This window comes from Barbus barbus (genome assembly GCF_936440315.1).
Source record: "Barbus barbus genome assembly, chromosome: 40".
NCBI lineage: Eukaryota > Metazoa > Chordata > Actinopteri > Cypriniformes > Cyprinidae > Barbus > Barbus barbus.
This window is the reverse complement of record NC_136718.1, coordinates 3,855,644-3,883,547: the sequence shown is the minus strand read 5'-3', so window position 1 is coordinate 3,883,547 and position 27,904 is coordinate 3,855,644. Positions and strand designations below refer to the sequence as shown.

Genomic DNA, 27,904 nt, shown 5'->3' with positions numbered 1-27,904 from the left:
AGGTAATTCGTATGAATTGAGCTGTTTAATACAAGTCTACTGAAGGCACTTAGTCACTATTTTGGAGCTGTTTGGCATATACTTGCATATGTATTTATTTAATTAGAAATAAGAATATTTAACTGGAAGATAACTTTTGTTTTGTTATTGGAAGAGCCAAGATGGAGGCATGACCATGTGATGGGGGTTGTTTGGAAAGGCAGAACAATTTCAACCACATTATCTGCATTTGGTTATCTTTTTTTATGTTTGAAACTTGGAATAAAATATGGTGGATTCTTTGGTGAATTCTATGGTGAATTCTATTCTTGATTGAAATATTTATCTTGTGTTGAAAGTACTTAACCTCACAGCAATGGCACATGGGTAAACCATCACTATTTTATTTTTATTTCATTTAAATTAGCCTTTTATATGTTGATCAATGCACATACACAGAGCTCATGGTAACTGGAAGCTCAAACATCCTTAATGTTCAAGAACAAACCTCACTGGTTTTTACACGTCAAGTACGATGGACCTTCTGTTTGCTAAATTTGATGTGCTCAATATATGCACATCAGTCAGTGTTTATATGTCATTAATATTTGAGAATCGCTCTCATTTGTATGGATTACTTTTATGGATTACTTTTACTTTTATAGATTACTTTTATCTTTGGACTTTTTGAAGCGTCAGAGTTTTGGTGTAATGGACAAACACAGTTAATTTGTGTCTCAAAGATGAATGAAAGTCTGAAAAGGGAATGGTATGAAGGCAAGTAAATGACAGAATATCTATTTTTGGGTGAACTATCCCTTTAATGAAACTGTATAATTAAGGTGTTTAAGGTTATACAGTTTAAACCATTGCAATCATCTATCATTTACTTCTGTATCTGTGCTCATGTGATGTCCTTCTTTGACCTCGTGTGTCTCTTTCTTCATCTTACTCTAATCTTTATGATTTTTTTAATATCGGTCCTTACCATCTCCATAATGCTGTTTAATGGATCGTTCCTCTTCACGGACCTCTAATGTGCGGCTGGTGCTCGCCAGGTTTACTGTAGCAGGATGTAATTAAAAGGCTTATCGCTTCCTCCGGCTCTGTTTAATGACCGTTTCAGAAGTGTGGATGGGTGCCGTGATCCTGCTCTCCAGTCGAGCCTGAGGGGCCCAACTATCAGAGGAATGGTAATCCAGTTTTCCTCTCCGCTGAGATTTGGCTGTTCATTTGTCTGTTACATTGTGTGTGTGTGGCTGTACAGAAGTCCTGTGCTGCCTGAAGGCAGGAATTAGTTTTGTTTAAGTTCGAGGACGGCTATTAGTTTGGCTAATTTGCGTCCGACCCTGCGGAAATGCCTCGTTTGACCTCAGAGATCGTGTTTGCAATTGCTCTTTAGTGTCTGTTTTATATGTGCACCCTATCAATCTTTCACTGCCCTCGTTTTCACCTTTTCTTGATCCTTTTGTTTTTCATTTTGCTCACTGATCTGCTGCTCACACACAAACACACACACTCTCGGATGGAGCGCTGGCTAACATGAGCAACGATATACCGTCAGATAATGACGGACTGTGATAGACCTAACGGAGAAAAAAAAGGCTGATTAAAGGGGACATATGACGTTGCTAAAATTAATTTGTGTATTTGGTGTAATGCAATGTGTTTACGCGGTTCGAGGTTCAAAAAACACATTATTTTCCACATTCTGTACATTATTGTTGCTCCTCTATGCTCCACCTTTCTGAAACGCATCGATTTTAACAAAGCTCATCGTTTTACGCGTTGTGCCGCGCAAACATAACACCATGTCTGCATTTGTAATCTGAGAAACGACAAACAAGCACTACTCTACACTGCTCAAAACTCACATTTGAATTGTCAGTAGCAAATTCTTTAAATATCGAAACATACTTACATTGTGGAATTGCCCCACTTTATAGTGTTCACAGCCATTCATAGTGTTCACATTGTAGGCTACTCTCCCAGGATCAGGAAATGGTCCTCCGTAAAATGCGCTGCACACACTCTAATATTTGCGTTGAACTGTTCTGGAACAGTGTTGTAAATGCAACTTAACCACTGATTTCTAGTTGTGTCCTCTTTTGGAAGCCCAAACAAAGTACTTTCACTTTCACAACGAAACACACAGCATCTCCAGGACATGGTGGCGGCAGTAACAATACTACAGCGAGGCCCTCTTTCATTGCGTAAACATTTGGGCGGTGTTATACAAATCTTCCCGCACCATGTCGTAGACGTGGGGGCGTGTTTGAATGGGCCGTTTTAGGACGGCGTGGTCGAGTCTTAACTAGAAAGAATATCTCTTTTGGTTTGAGACTTTAATCTTTGCAACTTTATAGATCTCATCAATGCACGAACAGCTTGTAACACTCCAAAGAGAAAGGAAAACATGAAATTGCATCATATGACCCCTTTAAAAGAATGAAATTCATGAAAAAAACAAAAGTAGTTTCTAACCAAAAACATCTATCTTTCCATCCATCTATCCATTTCTGTATTTTAATTTATCTGATTATCTGTCTAGTCCATTCATCCATCTATGTATCTTTTTATTTCTCTCTGTTAATTGGTTGACTGTTTTCCTAATGACAGTTGTTTTCCCCGCCCATTTCTTCTTGTTTCTGCTGATTTCTATAATTAAGCTCTGTTTATGACTGATTGACAGGTTGTGATGTGATGTTAATGGATGTGTTTTCAGGCTCTGAGGGCGGAGCTTAAGGAGCGTGAGCATTTAGTTCTCAGCACATTGGATCAGGCACACATGTTTCTGGCCGACCAGCCGATCGAAGGACCCGAAGAACCACGCAAGAACCTGCAGCCCAAAACCGGTGAGAGACCATTATTTCTTCATCCTGCTATCCTCCCATGCATTAATAAAAATACAAGTGACAGACAGAAAAGGGATAAAGTGCATAAGTCTTGTCAATAGTGTTGGGGAAAGTTACTTTTAAAAGTAAAGCAGCACAATATTGCGTTACTCCCTAAAAAGCAACTTATTACTTACTTTTTTTGGAAAGTAATGCATTATTTTAATTTCTCTTTACTTTTTAAATATGGGCTGGGTTTGCGGTTTGTTTTTATATATGCAATTCTATTTTGGGCAAATGTAAACGCCTTTTCACACCAAAAGTAAAATGAATAAGCGTCAGGCTGAAGGAAATGTAAATTGTGCTGCCATTCTGGATTGCTTGAAGAATAGGACATAGGAGAAGAAAGTTCAACACTCTTCAGCAATTAAAAAAAATGAAACTCAAATATAATGTAATAATATAATCATTTTTGTTATTAGTATGGTTGAATTGGATCATTAAAGGTCAGCAGGAAAATAATGGTTAATAAAATGGGATTAAAACATAAAGGATGTTTGTGCTATTTAACAGGTTTGCGTCATATTCTGAGTTTACATCTCACTGTTTTTCTTCATTTTGAGGAATATTGAATCTGTATTTGTGCAGGTGAGCTAAGTAAATGCATGTTCACATTTAGTCTAGACCTACAGTAGCATCATGTTCACGCAGCGCACACAACTCCTCTGCACTTACTCCTGATTTCTCTCAACATGAGGACAGGAGAGCTGTCAGTCAGAAAACAAGAACAAAAATGTGACCCTGAAGCACAAAAGCAGTCATAAGTAGCACGGGTATATTTGTAGCAATAGCCAAAAATAAATTTTATGGGTCAATATTATCGATTTTTCTTTTATGCCAAAAATCATTAGGATATTAAGTAAAGATCATGTTCCATGAAGATATTTTGTAAATTTCCTACCGTAAATGTCAAAACCTAAGTTTTGATTAGTAATATGCATTGCTAAGGACTTCATTTGGACAACTTTAAAGGCGTTTTTTTTTTTTTTGCACCCTCAGATTCCAGATTTTCAAATAGTTGTGTATCACCCAAATATTGTCATCAATGTAAAGCTTCTTTATTTATCTTTCAGATGATGTATACATCTCAATTTCAAAATAATTGACCCTTATGGCTGATTTTTTCGTCCAGGGTCACAAATGAGAGCAAAGCAACTGGAGTTACTTGTTTGAAAAAAGTAACTCTGATGTTTTCTTGTAAATTAAAAATCAATGTGTTTCGTTACTAGTTACTTGAAAAAAGTAATCTGATGACATAACTCATGTTACTCGCTTTACCTCTGACACTGGTGGTGAAGTCATGTGCTTTGTGAAGCAGGGAGAGAGTACATTTTACAGTAAACATTCTGCACATAAAAACACCTCTGCAGAAGTTCAGAAACTTAGACCAGTATGAGAACATGACACACACACACCGTAGACCAGCGGAGTTTGTTTTGACACTCTCTAAGGGATGCTCTTTGATGTAAGTGACTCTGAGAAGTCGGACACCTCCTGTCAACACGCTCTTAACTGCAGTATCTGATGTCTGGAAAGTTCCTCAGCTCTCTGGACACTTCCGCTGGGACCCGCTTGAAAAGCTAATTTAGGACAAATGTCAGATACCACTTATCAGATAGAAAGAGAGCTGTGTGTGTGAATGTGTGTACGCATGCGCATGCATTTCAGCAGGCGTTTAGGAGGAGAGTGCGAATGCCCAGTGAAAGCGGTTTAATTGGCAGATCAGAGACTGCAGGCTACTTCCACTTTTCAACGTCCTGAAGCTCAATGTTTTCTGTCCTTCAGAAAACACCAAAGTCATGTGTTTCCTAAGGCAAGCAGAGCTATTACTGCCGCACGTATTGAGGCTTAGTGATTTAAACAAACCCTAAACTCTGTGTATTAAACTTTGCTGTGTAACTCGTCCTGAACTGTTTCAGATACAGACATGAAGGACATCTCAGATTATGTGGCTGCTTGAGGAGAGTAACCTGTATTAGTCATTTAAAGTTGACTTTCTTAACTTTGTAGAACACATTTTTTTTGACTATTTACTGTAGTTGCATGTATAAAAACTATTGAAGCAATCTTCAAAATATCTTCTTAATAAAGAAACTGCTTCCATATAATCCAGTGTGTAAAATGGCCTGATATGCAGAGGAGAATGCGCTCTTTTTGGTGTCTGACCGCTATATAATATATATCACAGTGGTGTGAAAAACTGTTGGCCCCCTTCCTGATTTTTTACATTTTATTGCATGTTTGTCACACTTTAATGTTTCAGATCATCAAACAAATTTTTTATGAAGGTTAAACAAAATCCAAACTCACGACTCATCCAAGAGGTCACAAAAGACCCCACAACAACATCTAAAGAACTGCAGGCCTCACTTGCCTCAGTTAAGGTCAGTGTTCATGACTCCACCATAAGAAAGAGACTGGGCAAAAATGGCTTGCATGGCAGAGCTCCAAGACGAAAACTGCTGCTGAGCAAAAAGAACAAAGGCTTGTCTCAGTTTTGCCAGAAAACATCTTGATGATCCCCAAGACTTTTGGGAAAATACTCTGTGGACTGACGAGACAAAAGTTTAACTTTTTGGAAGGTGTGTGTCCCATTACATCTGGTGTAAAAGTAACACAGCATTTCAGAAAAAGAGCATCATACCAGCAGTAAAATATGGTGGTGGTAGTGTGATGGTCTGGGGCTGTTTTGCTGCTTCAGGACCTGGAAGACTTGCTGTGATAAATGGACCATGAATTCAGCTGTCTACCAAAAAATCCTGAAGGACAATGTCCGGCCATCTGTTCGTGACCTCAAGCTGAAGCGAACTTGGGTTCTGCAGCAGGACAATGATCCAAAACACACCAGCAAATCCACCTCTGAATGACTGAAGAAAAACAAAATGAGGACTTTGGAGTGGCCTAGTCAAAGTCCTGACCTGAATCCTATTGAGATGCTGTGGCATGACCTTAAAAAGGCGGTTCATGCTCGAAAACCCTCCAATGTGGCTGAATTACAACAATTCTGCCAAGATGAGTGGGCCAGTTCCTCCAGAGCGCTGTAACAGACTCATTGCAAGTTATCGCAAACGCTTGATTGCAGTTGTTGCTGCTAAGGGTGGCCCAACCAGTTATTAGGTTTAGTGGGCAAGCACTTTTTCACAAAGGGCCATGTGGGTTTGAATTTTGTTTTCCCTTTATAATAAAAAACTTCATTTAAAAACTACATGTTGTGTTTACTTGTGTTATATTTGATTAATATTTAAATTAGTTTTATTTGAAACATTAAAGTGTGACAAACATGCAAAAAAATTAAAAAAAATCAGGAAGGGGGCCAACACTTTTTCACACCACTGTATATATTAGTGCTGTCAATCGATTAAAAAATGTAATCGCGTTAATCACAGTCCTGGACTGTGATTAATCACGATTAATCGCAAATTTAAAATACTAGGATTTACCTGTAAATGTGTTGAAATAAAGGAATTTATGATAAACTAGTTTAAGGAAACAGAAACTTTCACATCTCCGCCAGGTATGAGACATAATCCTTATTATTCTTTTGTTTTAATTCAGCAATTATCAGCCTTTTTACTGGCAATAAAACGTTTACCAAGCCACATCGGTTCAATCCCAGTACACATTTACCCAACTATTATCAAAAGTATTTCTAAATAAATACAAAAAAACATTTTCTTGCGACCTTACATGAAGTATTATGATAAAATGAAGAAGAATTGGACCTGTTCTGCAGGTGCATTAGAGCTAACATTAGCATCATGAAACATAAGACAATTTATGAGACTAATAGTACACTTTTACTGAGAACGCACTTTAAACCACCATCGAGTGTTTGCAATAACTTCCTTTTGTGATCACATATGTATACTTTGGGCGGCCGCGGTACATTAAAAAAAAGTAGCCCAAAAAACTGCAACCCACGGCTCTGTAATTTTTCCAGCGACTGTATTTTCAAAATAGCCCAATTGCGACCCTGGCAACACTGGTTCGCTGTACCTTTATCACATATGATTATAAATATCTCTCGTGCACTGTCGCTCTCTCTCTCTCTCTCTCGGACACACTCGCTCTCTCTCTCCGCATTCGCTTCACTTTTGTCGAGCCCGGCGCCTCATAATCACACAATCCCTGCGTCCCAATGTGCATACTATCCACAAGCACTACTCTACACTGCTCAAAACTTGCGTTTGAATAGTCAGTAGCAAATTCTTTAAATATCAAAACATACTTACATTGTGGAATTGCCCCACTTTATAGTGTTCACAGCTATTCATAGTGTTCACATTACAGGCTGCTCTCCCAGGTTCAGGAAACAGTCCTCTGTAAAATGCGCTGCATACACTCTAATATTTGCGTTGTACTGTTCTGGAACAGTGTTGTAAATACAACTTAACCACTGATTTCTGCCCTAAATAGTATTGAAAATTACTAATATCACATAGAATTTAGGATGGATAGCGTGCACATTGGGACGCAGGCAATGATTACCTTGTTGGGTCAACCCTTATCAAACGATTAATTTGCGTAAAAAAAATATTAACGCGTTAATTTTGATTAATCGCATGTTAACGCGTTAACGTTGACAGCCCTAATATAAAAAATGTATATATATGTGTATATATGTTTGTATACACTTTTTTTTTTGTATATATATATATATATATATATATATATATATATATATATATATATATATATATATATATATATATATATATATATATATATATATACACACATACACACATACACATACACACATACACATACACATACACATACACATATACACACATACACACATACACATATACACACATACACATATACACACATATACATATATATACATACATATATATACATATATATATATATATATATATATATATATATATATATATATATATATATATACACAGTATATATACTTTTTTTATTTTTTTATTAATTTTTTTTTCCCCAGTGGAATTTTTAGGGTGCAGATTCAATGTGACTCTACTTTGTAAGCTTATTTAATATTCTTACCCCAAATGTACATTTTCACATTTACTCCTATTGAAGTGAGCAGGGTTCAGAAGGGCAGTGTTTTCTGATCTCTCTCCACACATCTCACTCCGAACACCTAGAGCAATCTCACATGCCTCCATTCAGTCCTTGAGCGATCTCTGCACTTCCATTTTCTCTTATCCCTGCGATCAAAGCACAGAGCTCAGCTATCTGAACCGATAACCAGCTCTACCGCCCGCGCAAACACACAACGGGAGCAGCTTACCCAGATAAAATCATACACGACTAATGTTCACGCAAATGCATGTTTTCCAAATTGAACTGTATGTTTTAAAATGTAAAGCAATCTGTTCCAGCGCTCGTCATCAAATGAGCATAAACAAGCCGCTGCCACACCGTCACTTTCATTTCCATTCAACCCCTGGATCTTAATTGAATTTCAAACCTTTGCAGAAACGCTTCAACGCATTTGAATTGTAAATTGATTCTCGCTCGGCTGAAATAGAAGTATAAAGATGAAAGCTAGAAGTGAGTGTTTGCCGAATGGAGAAATCAGTCCTGCCGTTTGTGACGGAAACATTAGCTAAAGTGTCTTCTCATGTCCTCAAAAAGCCTGGAAGCTGAATGAAAGAGCAGATGTTAATGCTGTAGCCCTGCTCGTAGACATGCCCTGGGCTCTTTCTAAATTACCCAAACATCTGCCTCCTGTCGTCTGTAAACCTCTCTCTATTTAACTCATTAGTATACACTTTCTTAAATGACCGTGCATATCTTCTGAACTTGGTCATTTGCAAAGTGGAAAAGTCAAGTTGTGGTCATATTGATAAATGTGAGATGCTGTTTATATTGGTCTATTATAAAACTGCTAACGCTTTAGCATAGGGACCAATTCTCACTATTAACTAGTTGCTTTTTAGCATGCCTTTTATTAACATAATGGCTGTTTATTAGTGCTTATAAAGCACATGACCATATTCTACATCCCTAATCCTACCCAATACCTAAACTTAACTACCTTACTAACTATTAATAAGCAGCAAATTTTGAGTTTTTTGAGGCAAAAGTCGTAGTTAATGGTTTGTTAAAAGCGAGCATTGGACCTTAAAATAAAGTGTGACGTTAAAACCTAGTAAACTTCCACATTTTAAGGATCGTACAGTAGGCGTATCCCAAACGCAAAGGATGTTCCAGACAGTTTGCAGTAATATTATGCTGTCTTACATCTGATATGATATGAGTTAATCAACAAGCAGTCTGTCTGGCTGTGAGATGCGATAAAATCTATTAAAATTACAGCCAGTCAGACGTGTGTGTAGACAGACTCTCGTTGCAAGCGCACTGCTGTCTCGCACTCACTCAAAATGGATGAGGACACATCAGATTTAATACAAATGAAACAAAAGCGCCTGTTATCTTTGTCACGAAACACGCTTGCTCAGTTTAAATGCTCTTGTTTAAATTATTCATTATAGCTTTCATTATGGCTGTTAAAATCACACACAATGATACTTGTCAATCTGTGGTGTAAAGTAGATATACACAGTTAACTGGTAGAAATTTGAGCAGCAAATTTTAGGAGCATTGAACGGAGTTATTTTTGCTGCTTTATAGGCCTTGAATGGTCAAAATACCCGTCTTTGCAAGTATTCTTGTAAACACAGTAGGGCTACACGATAATTCAATATCAATATGTATCGCGATATAATTTTTTTTTCCAATAACTGTGATATGATTTTTAAACATATTTCCGATATTTCGATATACATTACCAGAGTTTCTCATACATTGATTTATTTGTGGTGTTTGACAACGCGATTACATTTTTAAATATTTTAAAATAGAAAACAGTTATTTTAAATAGCAAAAATATTTCAAAATGTTAGTTTTTGCTGCAGGCTTGGTGAGCAGAAGAGAATTCTTTAAAAAACATAAAAAATCATACTGTTCAAAAACTTTTGACTGGTAGTGTATGTTAGCCTATAGTTTGAAGCTAAAGATATTAATATTAATAAGGTGAGTCTGAGATGTTTGTTTCACAGTGATTTCACATTTCTTGTTTGTATGAAGGCTAAATACAAATAAAAGGTGAACATTATTTATTTGTGCGTTTTTTTTAAATAAAATATATAGTTTTATAGGAGGAGGTTTCATAGACTTGTCAAATTTATTTTTCATAACTTTGTAGGTACAGACATCTGTTGCGGTCATTCTTGGCAGTTTTTTTTGAGGCTTTTTTAAAATAGAGTTCATATCGATATCGGAATTATGACAGTAGTCACTTTAATGTCATTCATGTTAATCAAACTACAAACGAGAGAAAATCTCACTGCTCTTGACTAAATCGCTTTTTAACTTTGAGAAGAGGAAATATATATTTAATTTACACAGTGAAGAATATGCAGTGTTTTTATACATTTGATTACTTTATACAATGTATGTAGCATTTCTTATTTATTTTTTCTGCTGTAGTTGTTTTTGTCCTTTTGCTTTGTAATTAGTTTATCATTCTTATTTAATCGCTGACTGTAAATAACTATATGTGACCCTGAACCACAAAACCAGTCATAAGGGTCAATTTTTTCGAAATTGAGATTTCTACATCATCTGAAAGCTGAATAAATAATCTTTCCATTGATGTATGGTTGATTAGGACAATATTTGGCTGAGATACAACTATTTGAAAATCTGGAATCTGAGGGTGCAAAACAAATCTAAATATTGAGAAAATCTCCTTTAAAGTTGTTCAAATGAAGTTCTTAGCAATGCATATTACTAATCAAAAATGAAGTTTTGATATATTTACAGTAGGAAATTTACAAAATATCTTAATGGAACATGATCTTTACTTAATATCCTAATGATTTTTGGCTTTCAAAAGACAACTGTTCAAAGCTTTCCAAAAGGTGTTTATGCAAGTCACATGTGTGTAAACCTCTCCTCTCATTGGTCAGAGTTTATGTTCCAGGATCTTGTTCCGTGTTCATCTATCAAGATGCAGACCAGCTACATATACAGATGTATTTAAGCCTTGATTCCTGCTTTCACTGATCAATTATATAGCAGTTGCACAATATTTTGAGATCTTTGGTTTTCAACTATGCTTTGTTGTTTTTATTGGGTCAGATTGATTTGCTGTCTCACCACAAGTAAACCATTCCAGAGTTTGTTTCCAATTAGGAAGAGACCACATTGTTCAGACAATTTTGGACTGATTGTTTTGGTGTGCATCCAAACACAATTGCCCTTGTGTGTGTGTGTGTGTGTGTGTGCACCTGGTATTCATCACGTCCTGGGGACCAAATGTCCCCACAAGGATAGTAATACCAGTAAATCTTAATCTTGTGGGGACATTTTTTGGTCCCCATGAGGAAACAAGCTTATAAATCATACAGCATAAAGTTTTTTGAAAATCTAAAAATGCAGCATGTTTCCTGTGAGGGCTAAGTTTAGGTGTAGGGTTGGTGTAGGGCAATAGCACATACAGTTTGTACAGTATAAAAACCATTACGCCTATGGGATGTCCCCATAAAACATGGAAACCCAACATGTGTGTGTGTGTGTGTGTGTGTGTGTGTGTGTGTGCGCGTGCGTGCGCGTGTGTGCGTGTGTGTGTGTAATGGATTTAACCAAACTAAGGGAGAAAACTTGGCAGGTTATGAAATAAGTGCTCTAAGTGAGCCAGGTGTGATAAAGCCCATAGTTTGTATGTTTTTGTTCAGACACAACATTACAGAAATAGAAACAGAGTCTCTTGTTGCCGGCTAAATTAAAAACAAATTATTACAAAAGTTTCCAAAAATGAACTTAACCCTCTGGGGCCGGCTGTATCGCCAGAAATCACTTCATATTCAAGCCCATTACCACTAAGCAGAATGATTTTCACATAATTGTGAAGTAAATATTGTAGCCTACAAAACTGATTACTCAAAAGTCTTATTCAGGACTATGTAGTGTGGCTTTTATGGCCTTATTTCAGCTACATTATTTTCCCCAAAACTTACTAACCATGCATTATATTTGTTTTCTAAAGAATGCAAACATGTACATCCATCTTGGTCACATATTATTGTAGCACAGTTTGTGCTGAATACAAAAAAAAAAACATGTTGGTCAATAGTATGTTATATGTAGCTGAAATAAGCACAAATATCAGGGCATGTCAACACATCTCAAGGGCCCCAAAATCACCTCAGACCCCAGAGGGTTAATTGAGGTCAACTGAAGGTGTAATTTAAATTGAGTTTGCGTCTGCTGTTTTTCATAGAGCTGACCCCGGAGGAGAAGGCCCAGCGGGTGGCTAAGGCGATTCGTAAGCAGACTGCAGAGGTGGGCGAGCGCTGGGAGAGGCTGATGGGACACGCGGGAACCTGGCAAGAACAGGTGGACAGAGTGCTGGATAAACTCCAGGATCTCCAGAGCTCCATGGACCAACTGGACCTGCGTCTTGCCCAGGCCGAGGAGCTCAAAGCAGGATGGCAACCGGTGGGAGACCTCCTCATAGATTCCCTACAGGATCACATCGATAAAACAACGGTATGTTACTGTTCTTGCAAGTATGAAATTATTAAATCTAAAAAATTATAATTCTGTCATCATTCACTCATGATTTCATTTCAAACCTGTATGATTGACTGACTTCTGTGGAGCATAAAAGATATTCATCATGATGCTTTTCACTACTAGGAAATGGGGGTTGTGAAGCTCCAAAAATGTGTATAAAAGATAGCAAAAATAGGCTTTTTTTGCAGTATGACATGCCCTGGTCGTTTTTACTTCCATTGTATGAACAAGAGCTATATGAACAGTTAGTTTAACATCTCGATCGTAAGGTATTCCATGGTAGAAACATAATCCTTTGGGTTTTGAAGAACGCAAGGGAGGGTGAATAGTGACAGAATTTCCATTTTTGTGTGAACTATTCCTTTAAGGATTATTCTAGTTAATCATTTTCCTGCCTGAAGCTATTTTTATAGTTTTATCCCACGATGACGCTGTTACACCTCTCACACATGCTATGAGTCATTGCCAAACGCTCCGGGTGATGATTTATTTAAATTTGTGTTTGGGCGATATGCAGAGATAAAGATGGTAATGTGATTTATTTCTCTGTGTGTGTGTGTGTTTCAGGCGTTCCGTGATGAGATCGCGCCTCTGAAACAGGATGTCCGGGCTGTGAATGATCTGGCAGGTCAGCTGACCCCACTGGACGTCCATCTATCCTCCACCACCAACCGCCAGTTAGACAACCTCAACATGCGCTGGAAAATACTGCAGGTCCTTTGCCTGTTGTTTTTCCTTTCGCTTTTCCTTTCCTTCTTCCTCTTCCTGTTGTATTCATGCAGGTGCTCTGCATATTCATTTCCTTTCTTTTTTTTTTTTTTTTTCCCATTTCCTTTGCTTTCCTTTCCTCATTCATTTTCCTTTCCCTTCCCTGTTCCTTTCATGCAAGTCATCTGCATACTCCTCTGCTTTTCATTTTCCTTTCCTAATTCTTCCTCTTCTTGTTCGTTTCATTCACACTCCTCTCCTTTTCCCTTTCTTTTTTCCCGTTTCCTTTCTCTTTTCTATTACTTTTTTGTTTCCTCCTCCTTCGTCTTCGTGTTCTTTTTCATACATGCATCCTTACATACTTTCATACATACATCCTTTCCTTTCTGATCCAATCTGATCCAATTTTGTTTCCTTTGCGATCCGATCCAATTTTTTCCTTTCCGATCTGATCCAATTTTTTATTTTCCTTTCCAATCCGATCCAATTTTTTCCTTTCCTTTCTCTTTCCTATAACTTTTTTGTTTCCTCCTCCTTCGTCTTCCTGTTCTTTTTCATACATGCGTCCTTACGTATGTAACGTAATAAAGCGTAATATTAATATGTAATTTAAAGAAATAGTTTAATTTAGCTCAAAGGGAATCATTTATGATTTTATAGGGATTTGAACAGAATCAGTGTTACAGCGATTCACTGAACGAGCCGTATAACAAACTCTGCACTGGATATTACAATCCCAAATATAGTGAAAACACTATTAAACGGCATTGTAACTAGATCGGCAGATTAAGACATTAACTTATGAGCAGAAAACATAAGATACTTATCTTTTCAATATAAATAAGATTTTATTTATATAAACCTAAGACATAAACTAACCTAACACATGAACACAAGCATTCACACATTCACACGTTGCTGAAAGAGAGAAAGTGAGGAAAGGATGAGTTTAAGAGAATGGAAATGTGAAATCCCAAGTTTATAGCAATATGTTCAATTGCATAGACCTGAACAACCTTCAATCACTTATTTAACCCTCGCTTTGAGTTTCTCAATGAGGCTAAAATTTATATTAACTGCACCGATTCAGTCAGAATTTGGAGGTGTTACTTGCTTGTTTTGCTAAGGGAATCCCTTTTGTCGTCGTCCTTGCAGGAAAGGGGGTTCCCCGAAGTGTCTGATTGGTTGAGAGTTCAGTAGTCTTTGAAGTGAAGTCTTGGGCGTTGGCCGAGGATGCGGAGTTGGTCTGGTTGAAGATTGAAGCGAGTGCAGTCGGAGCTGGACTTTGCAGCAAACTTACACTAGAACACGAAACTCCACGGAAAGAAAAGAAACTAAAGTAAAAGAATAAAAGGATGTAATGAGACTAGGTTGGTTTTCTTTTCATTATGGTAGCAGCTGGCACGTGGGCCAGAGCACGCTCAAAGAGCAGCGTCAAAACGCGGTGGCAAAAGAGAAGAAGAGGAGAAGGGTGACCAAGAGAGTAAGAGAGAGTTTGATGGTGTCCTGAGTTTTTAAACTCGGCTTTCAGACCGTCCCATCTGGACGTCTTGACCAATTAGATACTGTCCTTGCTTGGGGTGTTGCTCTGTTCCTCCACCAGATCAATAAATCAACAATGTTATCTGTTCAGTCAGAGGTCCGAACTTTGCAGGCTCTTGCAAAGTATACTTTTGAACATGATTTCTATAACAAGACTATGATGCATTTGACAAAGAATTGATTGGAAGAAACATTTAAAACATGAATTTTCAAACTCATACATACTAAACATGAATATTACCCTTTAAGGCTTAAGCTATTCAATACTGATTAAAAGCAAGACATACACAATGAGTGATTAAAACAAGGTTGCAAACATAATATGGGGTTCTGCATAGGAATGTCCTTTTAGGATGATTTTAAGTGCATATGAAAAATAAAGTCTTTGTGTAGTTCTATGGAGAACGAAGGCATGTTCTTTAGACAAAGGAATTTTGGTTCGGTCTGTCTTCTATGTGTGGAGACCAACCCAAGAGAGTCTGTAGCTCGTGATTTTCTATCCCAGGTTTACATGTGACCATCAGTCTTGATTACTTGCAACAAATTTGACAGTCTCCTTCCTGAATTGGAATCATCAATAAGTGTTCTTTTGTCTCAAGGTTGTAAGCTATTCTGTGAAAGAGGCTTGCTGGTTAGTTTGCTTCAGACTAGTTGGAGCAAGGATTTGGACAGATTTATGACGTTGTCCTGGGCTTCTCGGTGGAATTCCAGCTCCTCATGTTTCAATGCTCTTATCGCATCTTAACTTTGTCTGATTCAGTCTCTGATATCCTACATGTACATACTTTCATACATACTACTTTACCTTTCCTTTCCTTTCCTTTCTGAGCCAATACAATCCATGTTTTTCCTTTCCTTGCATTGTTTGTCATATTCCATTTAGCAGCCAACCTAACTTTCTCTTGCTGTGTCTGTCTGTCTCCAGGCGGCTGTAGAGGACAGGTTGAAGCTCTTACAGGAAGCACACAGGGATTTTGGACCCTCCTCTCAACACTTCTTATCCAGTGAGTCAAAACACATGAATAAATTCACACTATCATGTCAGCTTTATTTCACTGGGCTTCAGTGCTACCTGAAAAGTTAGTGGTACTTGCTAAGGTAAACTTTCCTGTTACAACCCCTCCTGAAAAGACCAGCTTAGACCAGCATGAGTTCTCAATGTTTAGTGTTGGTTTGAAGCTGGTCTAGTTGGTGGACCAACACAGTACATGAGCAGCTAGTGAAATCGGTTGACCAATGAAGTCGCGCTGGTTAAACTAGTTAAGATCGGGATGGGAACACCAGCATGACCGCATCTAAAACATAACCCACTCTGGTGACCTGTTTTGATGTTTTCAGATGCTTATGCTAGTATATATGGTTAGCATTTGATCAAACCCATAACCAAGGGTATTATAGCTTATCCTGCACAATGTGACATAATTGATACTTCAAACTTGTCAATTAAAGGTCTGATGTTACTTTACTACGAGATTTTCATCCTGAAGATATGAAAATCAGTGAAAATCACTTGGATTTTTTACTTAAGTTTCTCTCTTCTCGTTATTTGGGGAGAATAGTAGCAACTTGTTTCAGTCTCTACTTTAAATATTTAATGTTCATATAATATTCACAGATGTAATTGCTTTTGTAGAGTGTTAATAGTATGCTGTGTTTACAGAGATTTGTCAACTCATTCTCATTGAGGGGACAAAAATAATTAAAATTAATTCGATTTTAATTGGTACAAGTTTACACTCTCACACAAACAGTAACTGTCAGCCATGAAAAATTAAGCAGCCAGTGTCAGATACGGTGGAAAATCAGACCTCAGCAAACACATATACACTTTAACAGTGGCTTTTGTGTTTAATAATTCAGAGGTTAATTGTCCACTATTTTCTGTTTCAATGGGCTGTCAAGAGCAGTCATAACACACACACACTCGTTTTATTTGATCAGTTTTAATGTTTCTTTTATTAGCAACGAAAATGTGCCAGTTACATTATATTAAATGAGATGTAACAATAGCAGTACATAAAACAATATTCTCTCACCTTACACCTATTTTCCGAAAGCTGGCAGTAAATGGGGTTAAAGTTGTTTTTTTTTACCTTGTGTTACGTGCCTCCTTTCCCATCTATGTCTGTGCTGTAAGTTACTCTACAGTGTTATGCTAAGATCCATACAGTTCAGTGTTTTGTGTAATGCTGACATGAGACATGCGGAAAGCTCTTTACTTAAGACCATCACTCAGAACTTCAGAGTTTTTTTTAGAGCCTTTGAAGTTGTAACATCCTGAATCCCATGGCATTCGCTGTGAAAGTAGTGTTGTGTACAGTAAATTCTGCTGAGAGAGCAGTTCTGCGAAATATATCATCCAGTATGAACCTCAGGAACGATACTTTAGTGTCTGGAGAAATTAAAAGAGCCAGAGCCCGCTGATATGAGAGAGATGTTCTTAATTAATGCTTAATTTACCAACAGAGTCGTGATCAGAGCCCTGATCGCCGCACTAATCAATCTTTTATTATGTGTCCGCAGCTTCGGTGCAGTTGCCCTGGCAGAGAGCAGTGTCCCAGAATAAAGTGCCCTACTACATCAAGTAAGTGCTCTCTCAGACATAGCCGCACATCTGTTTCCATGTGGACTGATCTCTGTAAGGGTGCTTTCACTTCAGAGCTTTCAGAGTGGAACCGAGTCGTTTTGACACCAGCGCTCGGATAGTGTGAAATCCGCTTTTTGAACACACTAGTGAACAGTTTCACAGTTTGGTTGAAATGGTGGATTGAGCTGATGCACGACTCATAGGGACGCCATTGCGAATTACTTTTAGCATTGACACATTTAAGCCTGACTTTTTTTTTTTTTTTTTGTATATACACTACCATTCAAAAGTTTGAGTTGGTAAGATTAAAAAAAAAAAGTTTTTGAAAGTCTCTAAGGCTGAATATTATTTAATAAACACAAAATAAAAAGAGTACAAATTAAGAAATATTATTATGATTTAAATAAGCATTAAATAGATTTTAAAATGATATTTATTCTTGTGATCAAAGCTGTATTTTCAGCATCATTACACCAGTCTTCAGTGTCACATGATCCTTCAGAAATCACTCTAATATACTTATTTGCTGCTCAAGAAATATTTCTGATTATTATCAATGTTGAAAACAGTTGTGCTGCTTCATATTTGTGTGAATACCACAATATATTTTTCAGTAGGGCTGGGTATCGATTCAGATGTCCCGATTTGATTCGCTTCCAATTTGCAAGCTCTCGATCCGATCCAATTCGATTCTTGATTCAATTCTCAATTTTTTTGATTGCATTCAGTGAAAATAGTTTTAATACACATTCTATTGATATTTCTAAAAATTGAACAGTAAACATCAGTTTACAAATGGTGAATTAATAAAAAGAATTTAAGAGCAGACCTGTATTCTAAATCTATTCTTTTTTGTATAGGGTCCTATAAAAATAGAATATAGCATAGGGCCATATATAAAAAAAGTCTTTATTTTTCTGGTAATCAAATGAAGGCATAAAACATTAATTTAATTTATCCTAATCAGATTTTTAAAAAACCCACAATCAAACAGCAGTGAAAACTTGATCTAGGACCCCAGGGATTCAGTGGAGATCAGGTTCTGTATTGTAACTCACATTTGTCATGTAAAAACTGTCAGATCCGAGACACCACGGCAAGCAGGATTTATTCAGTAAATTCAAGCGTGATCTCACAATGTCTCTGCAGACTATAGGCAATTCCCTCAGTTACAGCTCCTCTGCCCGAATACATTGTCCCTTCAGCTAAGTGCTCATAGAGCCCCGAGAGAGAAAGACTGTTGCTTACAGCAGCATCCTGACAATGAGCCGGCTTGGAAATCAGCCAGACATGGAGGAGGATGAATGGCATGTGAATTAAGATGGAAAAAATAATAGAGACCTAGAGAGAAAAAAAATAGAATAGACTTCATTGGTTAAAATTCACCATGGCATCTGTGGTGTCCATTAAAATGCATGGTTTACTACAGTTATTAGTCACTAAACTGATGTTGAATTGTGCCGAACAGATTGTTCCAGATCAGCAGTGCGTTACTTTTTAACCCTAGAGTTTTGTAGTTGAGAAAATGAGATGAAAGGGGCCTGTAAAAGCAGAAACGGACAAAAGCAGCCGTGTGTGTTCAGGGCAGCAGGTGTGTTGTGACGAATGCCCGGTAGCTGAACTTCTCTTCTGCGGATCGCTCTCTGACAGTCCCCATATGGCCGTGCATATATGAATACAGCAGAGATGCTTTCTCATCGTTTCATTTCCTGAGGGAATCTCTCTTACATGTGCAGAAACCCTTGTGTGAGGCTGCTTGAAGCTCTCTGTGCTCTTACATCTAGCTGATCTCCAGAACAAACGTTTGGTTCTCTGTACAATGTGTCCTCTCGGCTCATTGATCTTCCTGTTCTGAGGCAGTGGCAATTAGCAAAGGGTATTGGTCTTCCTAATTAAAAGTCGCTGGCTCTCGGCACCCTGGTAATTGTGAGGAAAAGCCCTCAGCCGTCTGAAGTCAGAGATCAGTGTGGCGGACGATCTGCGGGAGCTTGTTGGCCATGATAGGCTGATTTCCCTGTCAAACAGCTTAAAACAAATAAGGTGTTTTTGCACTTGGGTGATCTTTAATAAAGCACATTCAAAAAGTGAAAAATGAACCAGTTCTCTTTGCATTCACACTGTGAATCAAATGCACCTTATACCATAAAACTTGTTTGTATTGATGATTATATGTGAGATATATATATATATATATATATATATATATATATATATATATATATATATATATATATATATATATATATATATATATATATATATATTTATATTTGCATAATAGAATGACTTTACAGTGAAATTAGATTATATATTTTATAGACATTTTATATATTTTGTTTTATGGATTATATTTTTCTAGACAAAATTCTTGAATATTATTATTAATATTATCTTTCATTTGTTCATCTGGAGTTTTTGGTTTTGCTTTGCTTCACTTTGCTTTTGTTTTGTTTTATATAAGGCAAAATTCTTGAGACTCACAAGAGAGAAATACTGGCTCTTCTCCACCGAAACACACTAACACACACACATACTTACGCTGACTCTAGTAATCAAAGATTAATTGAAGAGATCAAAGGGATGAAGTGTGTTTGAAACTAGTGAGGTGGGTGTGTGTGTGTGTGTTTGGAATGAGCTGAGATTTCATGTCAAGTGTTGATGATGATGTCTCACGTCAAACCTGCTTAAAGAAAAAAAAAATGTCAGATGAGACTGAGAGAGACCAAAAGAAAGAAAATGTATTTTATCTACAAAGTATTTTGCCAAAAAGCATATTTCTGTAATTCTAAAGACTGTTTTGTGAATATAATGAGTTGGGTAGAGTTCATGTTTATTCATGTGTGTTCAGAGGCTTGCTCCGTGTGTGTGTGTGTGTGTGTGTGTGTGTGAGAGAGATGAGAGAGCAGCATCTAATCCTGTAAGCAGCTCAGCGCTCTCAGTGAAACACCTCTCACATCCTGTACTGTAAACCTCTGCCTGCTGCTCGGGATGCAGAATGTAACCAAGCTGTTATTTAGTTTCTTCTTTATTTAATTATAAACATTTCTTTTTTTAAAAAACATTTACTCCACCTTTCTAAAGTTTGGGGACAGTTATTCAGTTTCTTTCTTTTTAAAAATAAATGAATACTTGTTTTCTTCTTTGCAAGGACACTTTAAATGCTTCAAAAGATTTATATTTCAAATTAATTTAGTTCTGTTGAACTTTCTTAATCAAAAGATCCTAAAGTATTATGGTTTTCACACACACAACTATCAACATTCACAGTAATCAGAGATGTTTCTTGAGCAGTAAATCAGTATATTATTATGATTTCTGAAGGATCATGTAACACTGAAGACTGGAGTAATGATGCTGAAAATACAGCTTTGATCACAGGAATATATACACATAGAAGAGAGGCATCTTAAATTATAATAATATTGGAAAATATTTCTGATTTACTGTATTTTGTTCAAATAAATGCAGCCTTGGTGAGCATAAGAAACCTTTTTCCAAAACAAACAAAAAATCTTACCAGCCCCAGACTTTCTGAAAACAGCTAATGGAAAGTAGATGCACAGCCTTAAAAATGTACTGTGGTTGTAGCACGGTATTTTAATGTATACCATGGAAAAATACGAATAATGATTCACTGCATCAGCAAGATATACCAGGGTTCTTCTATAATACTTTGCGTTGCCACAAATGAATAGAACATTTACTGAAGAAAAAAGAATCATCTACTTCAAATATATTTAAATTCAATAATTAGTTTTATAAAATCTTATATAAGACAAAAAAAGTGGTATTTATGTATCATCACAGAATATTGCTGTAGACAGTAAGGCAGCTGACTGCAGGTTTGTAGACAGTGATTCGCTGTCGTCCTGCTATAGATGTTTATTTTGCGGTAACCAATTCAATTACGGCCCAGAGCAAAGACCTCCAAACAGCCCGGATCACCGCAGTCCTCACTGATCCCGCTGAAAATCAATTTATGTGACAGGTCATCCGTCATCACCTGGCTCCTTGCATGCGTCAGTAAAGCTGAGCTCTGAACGCCCATCAGGGTCTGTTGAAGGCTGCACGTGTCCCCAGTGCTCCGTCTGTTGGGTCTGGCCGAGAGCACGTTTGAGCCGTCTGGCACATGGCAGCGGAGCAGAGAGAACCTCTATCAACATGTGAATGAGTCATAAACGAGATGATGAGATTCACTCAACACCTGCTAACTGCCTCTGTCCCAGCATCCCTCAGGATCTGCCATGTCTGTCTCTGCTAAACAGAAACTCAGTCAGACATAGTCATGCTTGCTTGCAAATCTGCTGTCTGCCTCAAGATTATAACCACTCCAGACATCATTCAGCAGGAGATTTCCAGTGGTTAATTCTTAAAGACATAGCTCATGCAAAAATGAAAATTGTCATGCCATCCCAGATGTGTGACTTTCTTGACATTCTGTTATTTTTAGATTTAAGAAATAAAATTAGCTCTGTAGGTACAATGAAAATGAGTAGAGACTGACTTTTAAGGCAACATAAAAATGGTCCAACGACTCTCAAAAACACATCCTCTGAAGCCATCTAATCCTAACATCTAACATAAAATGTAACTTATGTTATAAATCTTGACATCTGCAGTCATTTTAGCAAACATTTCAAGCTTGATTACCTTTCCACGCACCATTTAGCTCTGCTCATGCATCAAACGCTAAGAACTGCTAAGCTTGCATCATGAGCCAACAATAGCAAGCTGTCCAGTGAAAGAGCATTACAATGTTCATTTAGTTTTTTTCCCAACCAATAGCCAGGGGTCACCAATCAGTGTGTTCCAACTTTACTTCAAGGTGTACTTCATCTAAGGTCTTCAGGAGCACTAGAAGCTTCTGTGCCGTTGTATTGAAACAAATTGGAGTTACTTTACTGGAAAGTGGCCCTCCAGGATTGGACACCCCTGTCCAGCCCCAAACAAAAAAAATGTTTTGGTCACCATTCACTGGCATTGTATAGACCTAGTCAGAGTTATTTTTCTATCATTTTGTAGAAGAAAGTGAGAGTAGTGATTGTGCTGATTATTATTGGATAGAGTGGTGTGTCAGCATTGATTAGCAAATGTTTAGGATTTCTGAAGAAGATATGAGTTGTTCTGGCCCCTGAAAAACTGGCAAACTCATTGCTAGGATGATCTGTGTGGTGATCGCATTCACTGACCCAAGTCAAAAGAGGTCCCGATGATATTCTGGTCTAAAGATATGCCTCTAGAATCTAACTTTGACTGTTTTATCATCTATCAGGCAAACATTTCCAGTCAGATTACTTAGAGGAGTAAACACAATTGCTCTGGGGTTAATTGATATCACTAATCTTAAAGATGAAAATCACAGTTGTTTTCCTCCAAAGGGTGCCGAATCCCATATTGAGCTCATTAAAGGGATTTTTGCCTTATTTGGTTTGATTTTAGGCACAATATTGCAATCTGAGACACATTTTGTGGTGATTTTCTTTTGTCAAAGAGTAAAATCACGAGTTGTTGATTGCCCACAGTGATGTTCTCTGACAAATCTTAAGCTGAAAGTATACTTCCTTCTCCGCTTTCTGTTCCGGCTCTGTGTGGGGGAAAAAGCTCTGGGATATGAAATGTTAAAAGCTTAAGGCTTTGAATGTTTGAAAGTGAATAATTTATGACAGAAATAGTACTATTAAAAGTTGTAAAATTATCACAATTATCTAATATATATTTTTTAATTTTACTGTAAAATTGTAAATTACAACAATATAATTGTGTCTTTCATTCTTATCATAGTTAATGCTAATACTAACAATAAGCTTTTAAAAAATCATTTTCTGTTTGGTATTTGTGCCCAGATGTTTCAGCAGAAGCACTATCAGCAGAAGCAATATTTTCATGAGATTAAATGTTATCACAGTTGCAATTACAATTTGTGATGAAATAATCATGCAAAAAGTCATGCAGCCCCCCCCCCCCCCCATATCTCTCTCCTCTCTCTCTCTCTCCTCTCTCTCTCTATATATATATATATATGTATATATGTTGGCTGCCTCCCCCTTATCATCAGCACCACTCCGTCCCTTTTTCGCCGCCCTTCACCAGGCTCCCGACGGGAGTGGGTGTGTGAGAGAGGAGGGGCGCTGAAACAGACAGGGCTGGCGGCGTGTGATGAGGCGCACCTGATCAGAATAGAGCCTCATCACCGCCGCTGTTTAAATGCCGAGCGCGCCTCTTCTCGAGACAGCGGTCTCTTCCCGTGCATGCAAGCGTACAGACGGGAGACGGCTGACGGGCCAGGATGCCAGGCCGTATAACCCCCGGAAGTGCCGCGGGCCAAAGAAGGATGAAGCCACTAAACGAAGCCGCCCCTCTCGCCCCGGACCCAAGAGGGGAGCGCATGCGACCGCCGGACTCCACCCCTTACCTGGACCCTTCCGTTCAGAACACTGCCCTCCTTCACAAACCCCGCAGCACGACGAGGACACCAGACCCCCCCTGTTTTTTATTGGACACTTTAACCCCTTTTGGACACTTTCTTTTATTATTTTGTTTAATAAAAGCCTCTCCGAGGCCTGAAGCCACACCCACTCTATCTGTCGTTTGCTCTTCCCGCCACAATATAACTATATATATATATATATATATATATATATATATATATATATATATATATATATATATATATATATATATATATATATATATATATACCAGGTGTATCTCAAAAAATTTGAGTATCGTGAAAGTTTTTTTTTTTTTTTGTAACATTTCAAAAAGTGAAACTTTCATATTTTAGATTCATTACATGTAAAGTAAAACATTTCAAAGTTTTTTTTATTTATTTTTTTATTTTGATGATTAGAGCTTATAGTTATAGCTCATGAAAGTCAAACATCCAGTATCTCAAAATATTAGAATATTTACATTTGAGTTTCATTAAATGACCATCCCTACAGTATAAATACAGTATACAGTACAGTATAAATACAGTACAGTATAAATACCAGGTATCTCTTGTTCTTTGAAACCACAATAATGGGGAAGACTGCTGACTTGGCAATGATCCAGAAGATGAACATTGACACCCTCCACAAAGAGGGTAAGTCACAGAGGGTCATTACTGAAAGGTGTAGCTGTTTACAGAGTGCTGTATCAAAGCATATTAAATGCAAAGTTGACTGGAAGGAAGAAATTGGGCAGGCAAAGGTGCACAAGCAACAGATGACCGCAAGCTTGAGAATACTGTCAAGCAAAGCTGATTCAAACACTTGTGAGAGCTTCACAAGGAGTGGACTGAAGCTGGAGTCAGTGCATCAAGAGTCTCCACGCTCAGACGTCTTCAGGAAAAGGGCTACCAAGCCACTTCTGAAACAGAAACAACATCAGAAGCATCTTACCTGGGCTGTGGAGAAAAGAACTGGACTGTTGCTCAGTGCTCCAAAGTCCTCTTTTCAGATGAAAGTCAATTTTGGATTTAATTTGGAAATCAAGGTCTGAAGACTGGAGAGGCACAAAATCCAAGCTGCTTGAAGTCCAGTGTGAAGTTTCTGAAGTCAGCGATGATTTGGGGTGTTGTGACGTCTGCTGGTGTTGGTCCACTGTGTTTTATCAGATGCTATCAGGAGATTTTGGAGCACTTTATGCTTCCATCTGCTGATAAGCTTTATGGAGATGCTGATTTCCTTTTCCAGCAGGACTTTAGCACCTTCCCACACTGCTAAAGTGGTTTGCTGATCATGATATTACTGTGCTTGATTGGCCAGCCAACATGCCTGAGCTGAACCCCATACAGAATCTATGGGATATTTTCAACAGTGACTCTATCAATCCAGACGAGCTGAAGGCTCAATAGTGTCTCAGCAGAGCCACAGGCTGATCGCTTCCACGCCACTCCTCACTGATGCTGGAGTTTGTGCTAAAGGAGCCCCGACCAAGTATTGAGTGCATCAATTAACATACTTTAAAGAACTAGAACTTTTCTGTTTTGCAAATCCTTGATTTTAGGAAATATTCTTTTGAGATACTAGATTTTTCACTTTCATGAGCTGTAAGCTCTAATCATCTAAATAAAAAAACCTTGAAATGTTTTACTTTACATTTAATGAATCCAGAATATATGAAAGCTAAAAACCCATCGATTTCCAGAAACTTGTTCATGCTAATTGCCGTTCCACGGTCTTATTCAGTTTCTACACGTGTGTCAGACTCGGAGCGAGAGAGGTGAGCATGTGAGGTCAGTGGACAGGACACTCCTCCAGGCTTCTGGATGGATCTGTCAGGTCGCATCTGACCCGAACCAAATGAAACCCATAGTACAGAGTCCAGTCCACACACACACAGTCAGAAGCGATTTGAGACACGTCTTCCTACTTCTGTTAGCTCTCCCTCCACTTCTGCTCTAGACCTTTATCTCATCCGTTTCATTCCACCGCTATTTTTCTTCCTTTTCTCATTCAGCTCAGTCATTCACCCCCAAACCCTTTTGTGTCCAAAATAGCATAAACACACAATAAGAGCAGACGGTGTGAGGTGTGTGTGTGTGTGTAGAGAGTCATATTGTCCCTCTCTGTTCTCTTCTGCAGTCATCAGAGTCAGACGACGTGCTGGGACCATCCCAAGATGACTGAGCTCTATCATTCTCTGTGTAAGTGACACAAACACACATACAGAGACTAGTGTCTTATCACCATTCAGGGACGTGCTGAGAGCAGCTCAAGTCTCACCCAAATCCACAGCTGAATAAATACTGGACAGCATCTGTCCACAGAGGCCTGCTGTCGGTGGAGGTGTGTGTGTGTCTGTGTTTGCTGTCTCTGAAAGGCAGGAAACCTCCAGACACACACACACACACACGTGAACCCAAGGGGAACTATTCAGTGAATAGTTGAATAAAAAGTGAGACAAATCGTTTATTTGTTGAAGATTGAAAAAATAGAGTAATTTTAGAGTCTTTATGCTAATTCTGTGCTACTAATGCTAATACACACTTTCATTAAATATGCTTACATGTACAACAAAGCACTGCTAGCTATAAAAATAACACTAGAAGACCCTGTTAGCATGAGATTTTGAAATTAGCATACAAATTAGCTTCAACCTGTCAAGTACGATGTGCGTGCACAAGACAAGCACTTACAGCTGACAGAAAAGACAAAGTGTATCGATCATATTTTGACCTTTTCCTAACAAGAACCCAGTTCAACCTGTTAGATGACCTTTACATCGTGTTGACTTGTTAACCTTAACTGGTGTAAGAACATGCTTGTCAACACACTCATTAACACAGACAGACCTTTTTTTTTTACTTTTCGCATTTTATGTCCTTGTTATTGTGAAATATTTAATGAAAAGCTGCAGTTTATACCTCTGTTGTCAAGTTCAGATTTGTATGTAGATTGTGTCAGACGGTGCACTACTTCATCATTCAAAATAACAGACTCAAATAAACAATTCATCCCTGAATCTAACATCTTTTTCACACATTGAACGGTGCAGTTCAGTTCAGTTTACAGTCTTTGTTTTAAACTTTTGTGTTTACTTTTTCTTATCCTTTCTCTTGTTTCCCTTTAGCTGACCTCAACAACGTGCGCTTCTCTGCATACAGGACTGCTATGAAGATCCGCCGGCTACAGAAAGCCCTCTGCTGTAAGTGTGTGTGTTATATGATTAGAGCTGCATGCTTGCATCGGCTCACTCCATCGGCTCAATTAACTCAGAGAGGCCCAATTAACAGCACAAAGAGAATGAGTGAGGAGCCTCCATGCCGCACTTCCTCTTCATTTGCATGTGTGTTTGTTTCTTGAGTTGTTAATTGGTCTCATTAAAAGTGTAAACATGGAATATGGCATCCATCGCTCCATCAAAGATGAATAGTGTTGATGGTTCAGACGCTGACACCGTGTCCTAACGGAGCGTGACAAGCTATAAAACTTCCATGTTAATCGGGATGTTTGCCCTAACCGGCTGTGACCGCTAACAAGACATTTTGCCAGTAGCTTAGTTTCTATTTTTGTAGCTCTGCCCACAAAGAAAGCCTCACGAGTTCAAAACTGAACTGTATATTAAACATTTAATTATTTTGTGTATATATTAAATATATTTACATTATGCAATGGTTACGCTAATAATATCTTTTGTTCATCAAGATAATCTTGAGAAACGAATGTTAGGACTCATTTCTGAAGCACGTATAACTTGAGTCCAGTGCTTCAGGTGCTGTTCAGGATGCGAGACGGCTTCTTTTACCACAAAAACACTGAGATTAAATGCCACAAAACATCTGTTTGACTGACGATTAAAAATAATGCATGTGGAAAACCTGAAAATCAAGCCTACCGTGATGAGTTTGATGGATTTCTGATACTCACATTCGTTCTTGAAATTTTTGGCATTGCAAGTTTATATTTAGTTTTCTGTGAAAATTGTATTGCATTGCTTAATAAAATACACATTCAGAAGGCTATTCTTTTTGTGATCAGTGCAATAATTTGTGTAGTGTCTGTAAATAATAGACTACTACATCAGATTATGCCTGTGCAATAGTGTAAGAGAAACCATATTCACAACCCCTTCTTGTCATGCATAAGGAAAGAGCTTCAAGATTTAATAGCATCTGAGATTTAAACTTTAGTAGCAA

At 37.8% G+C, this 27,904-nt stretch overlaps 1 protein-coding gene across 4 annotated transcripts in view; it reads left to right on the top strand.

Annotated features, from left to right (window-relative positions):
• The window catches only part of LOC306859706 (utrophin-like), a gene marked incomplete at its 3' end in the record, with an annotated part of 219,628 nt that overhangs the window by 130,561 nt on the left and 61,163 nt on the right, over positions 1–27,904 (top strand). For 3 of the 4 annotated variants that reach the window (XM_079400906.1, XM_079400905.1, XM_079400907.1), the window contains exons 56-62: positions 2,705–2,834; positions 12,148–12,416; positions 13,011–13,157; positions 15,619–15,697; positions 17,217–17,277; positions 25,851–25,912; positions 26,839–26,913. In XM_079400906.1, the coding sequence (XP_079257032.1) occupies positions 2,705–2,834; positions 12,148–12,416; positions 13,011–13,157; positions 15,619–15,697; positions 17,217–17,277; positions 25,851–25,912; positions 26,839–26,913 (823 nt within the window). Of the gene's footprint in view, positions 1–2,704; positions 2,835–12,147; positions 12,417–13,010; positions 13,158–15,618; positions 15,698–17,216; positions 17,278–25,850; positions 25,913–26,838; positions 26,914–27,904 lie in introns of those variants that run through there. The other variant, XR_013783329.1, reaches the window with a different exon arrangement.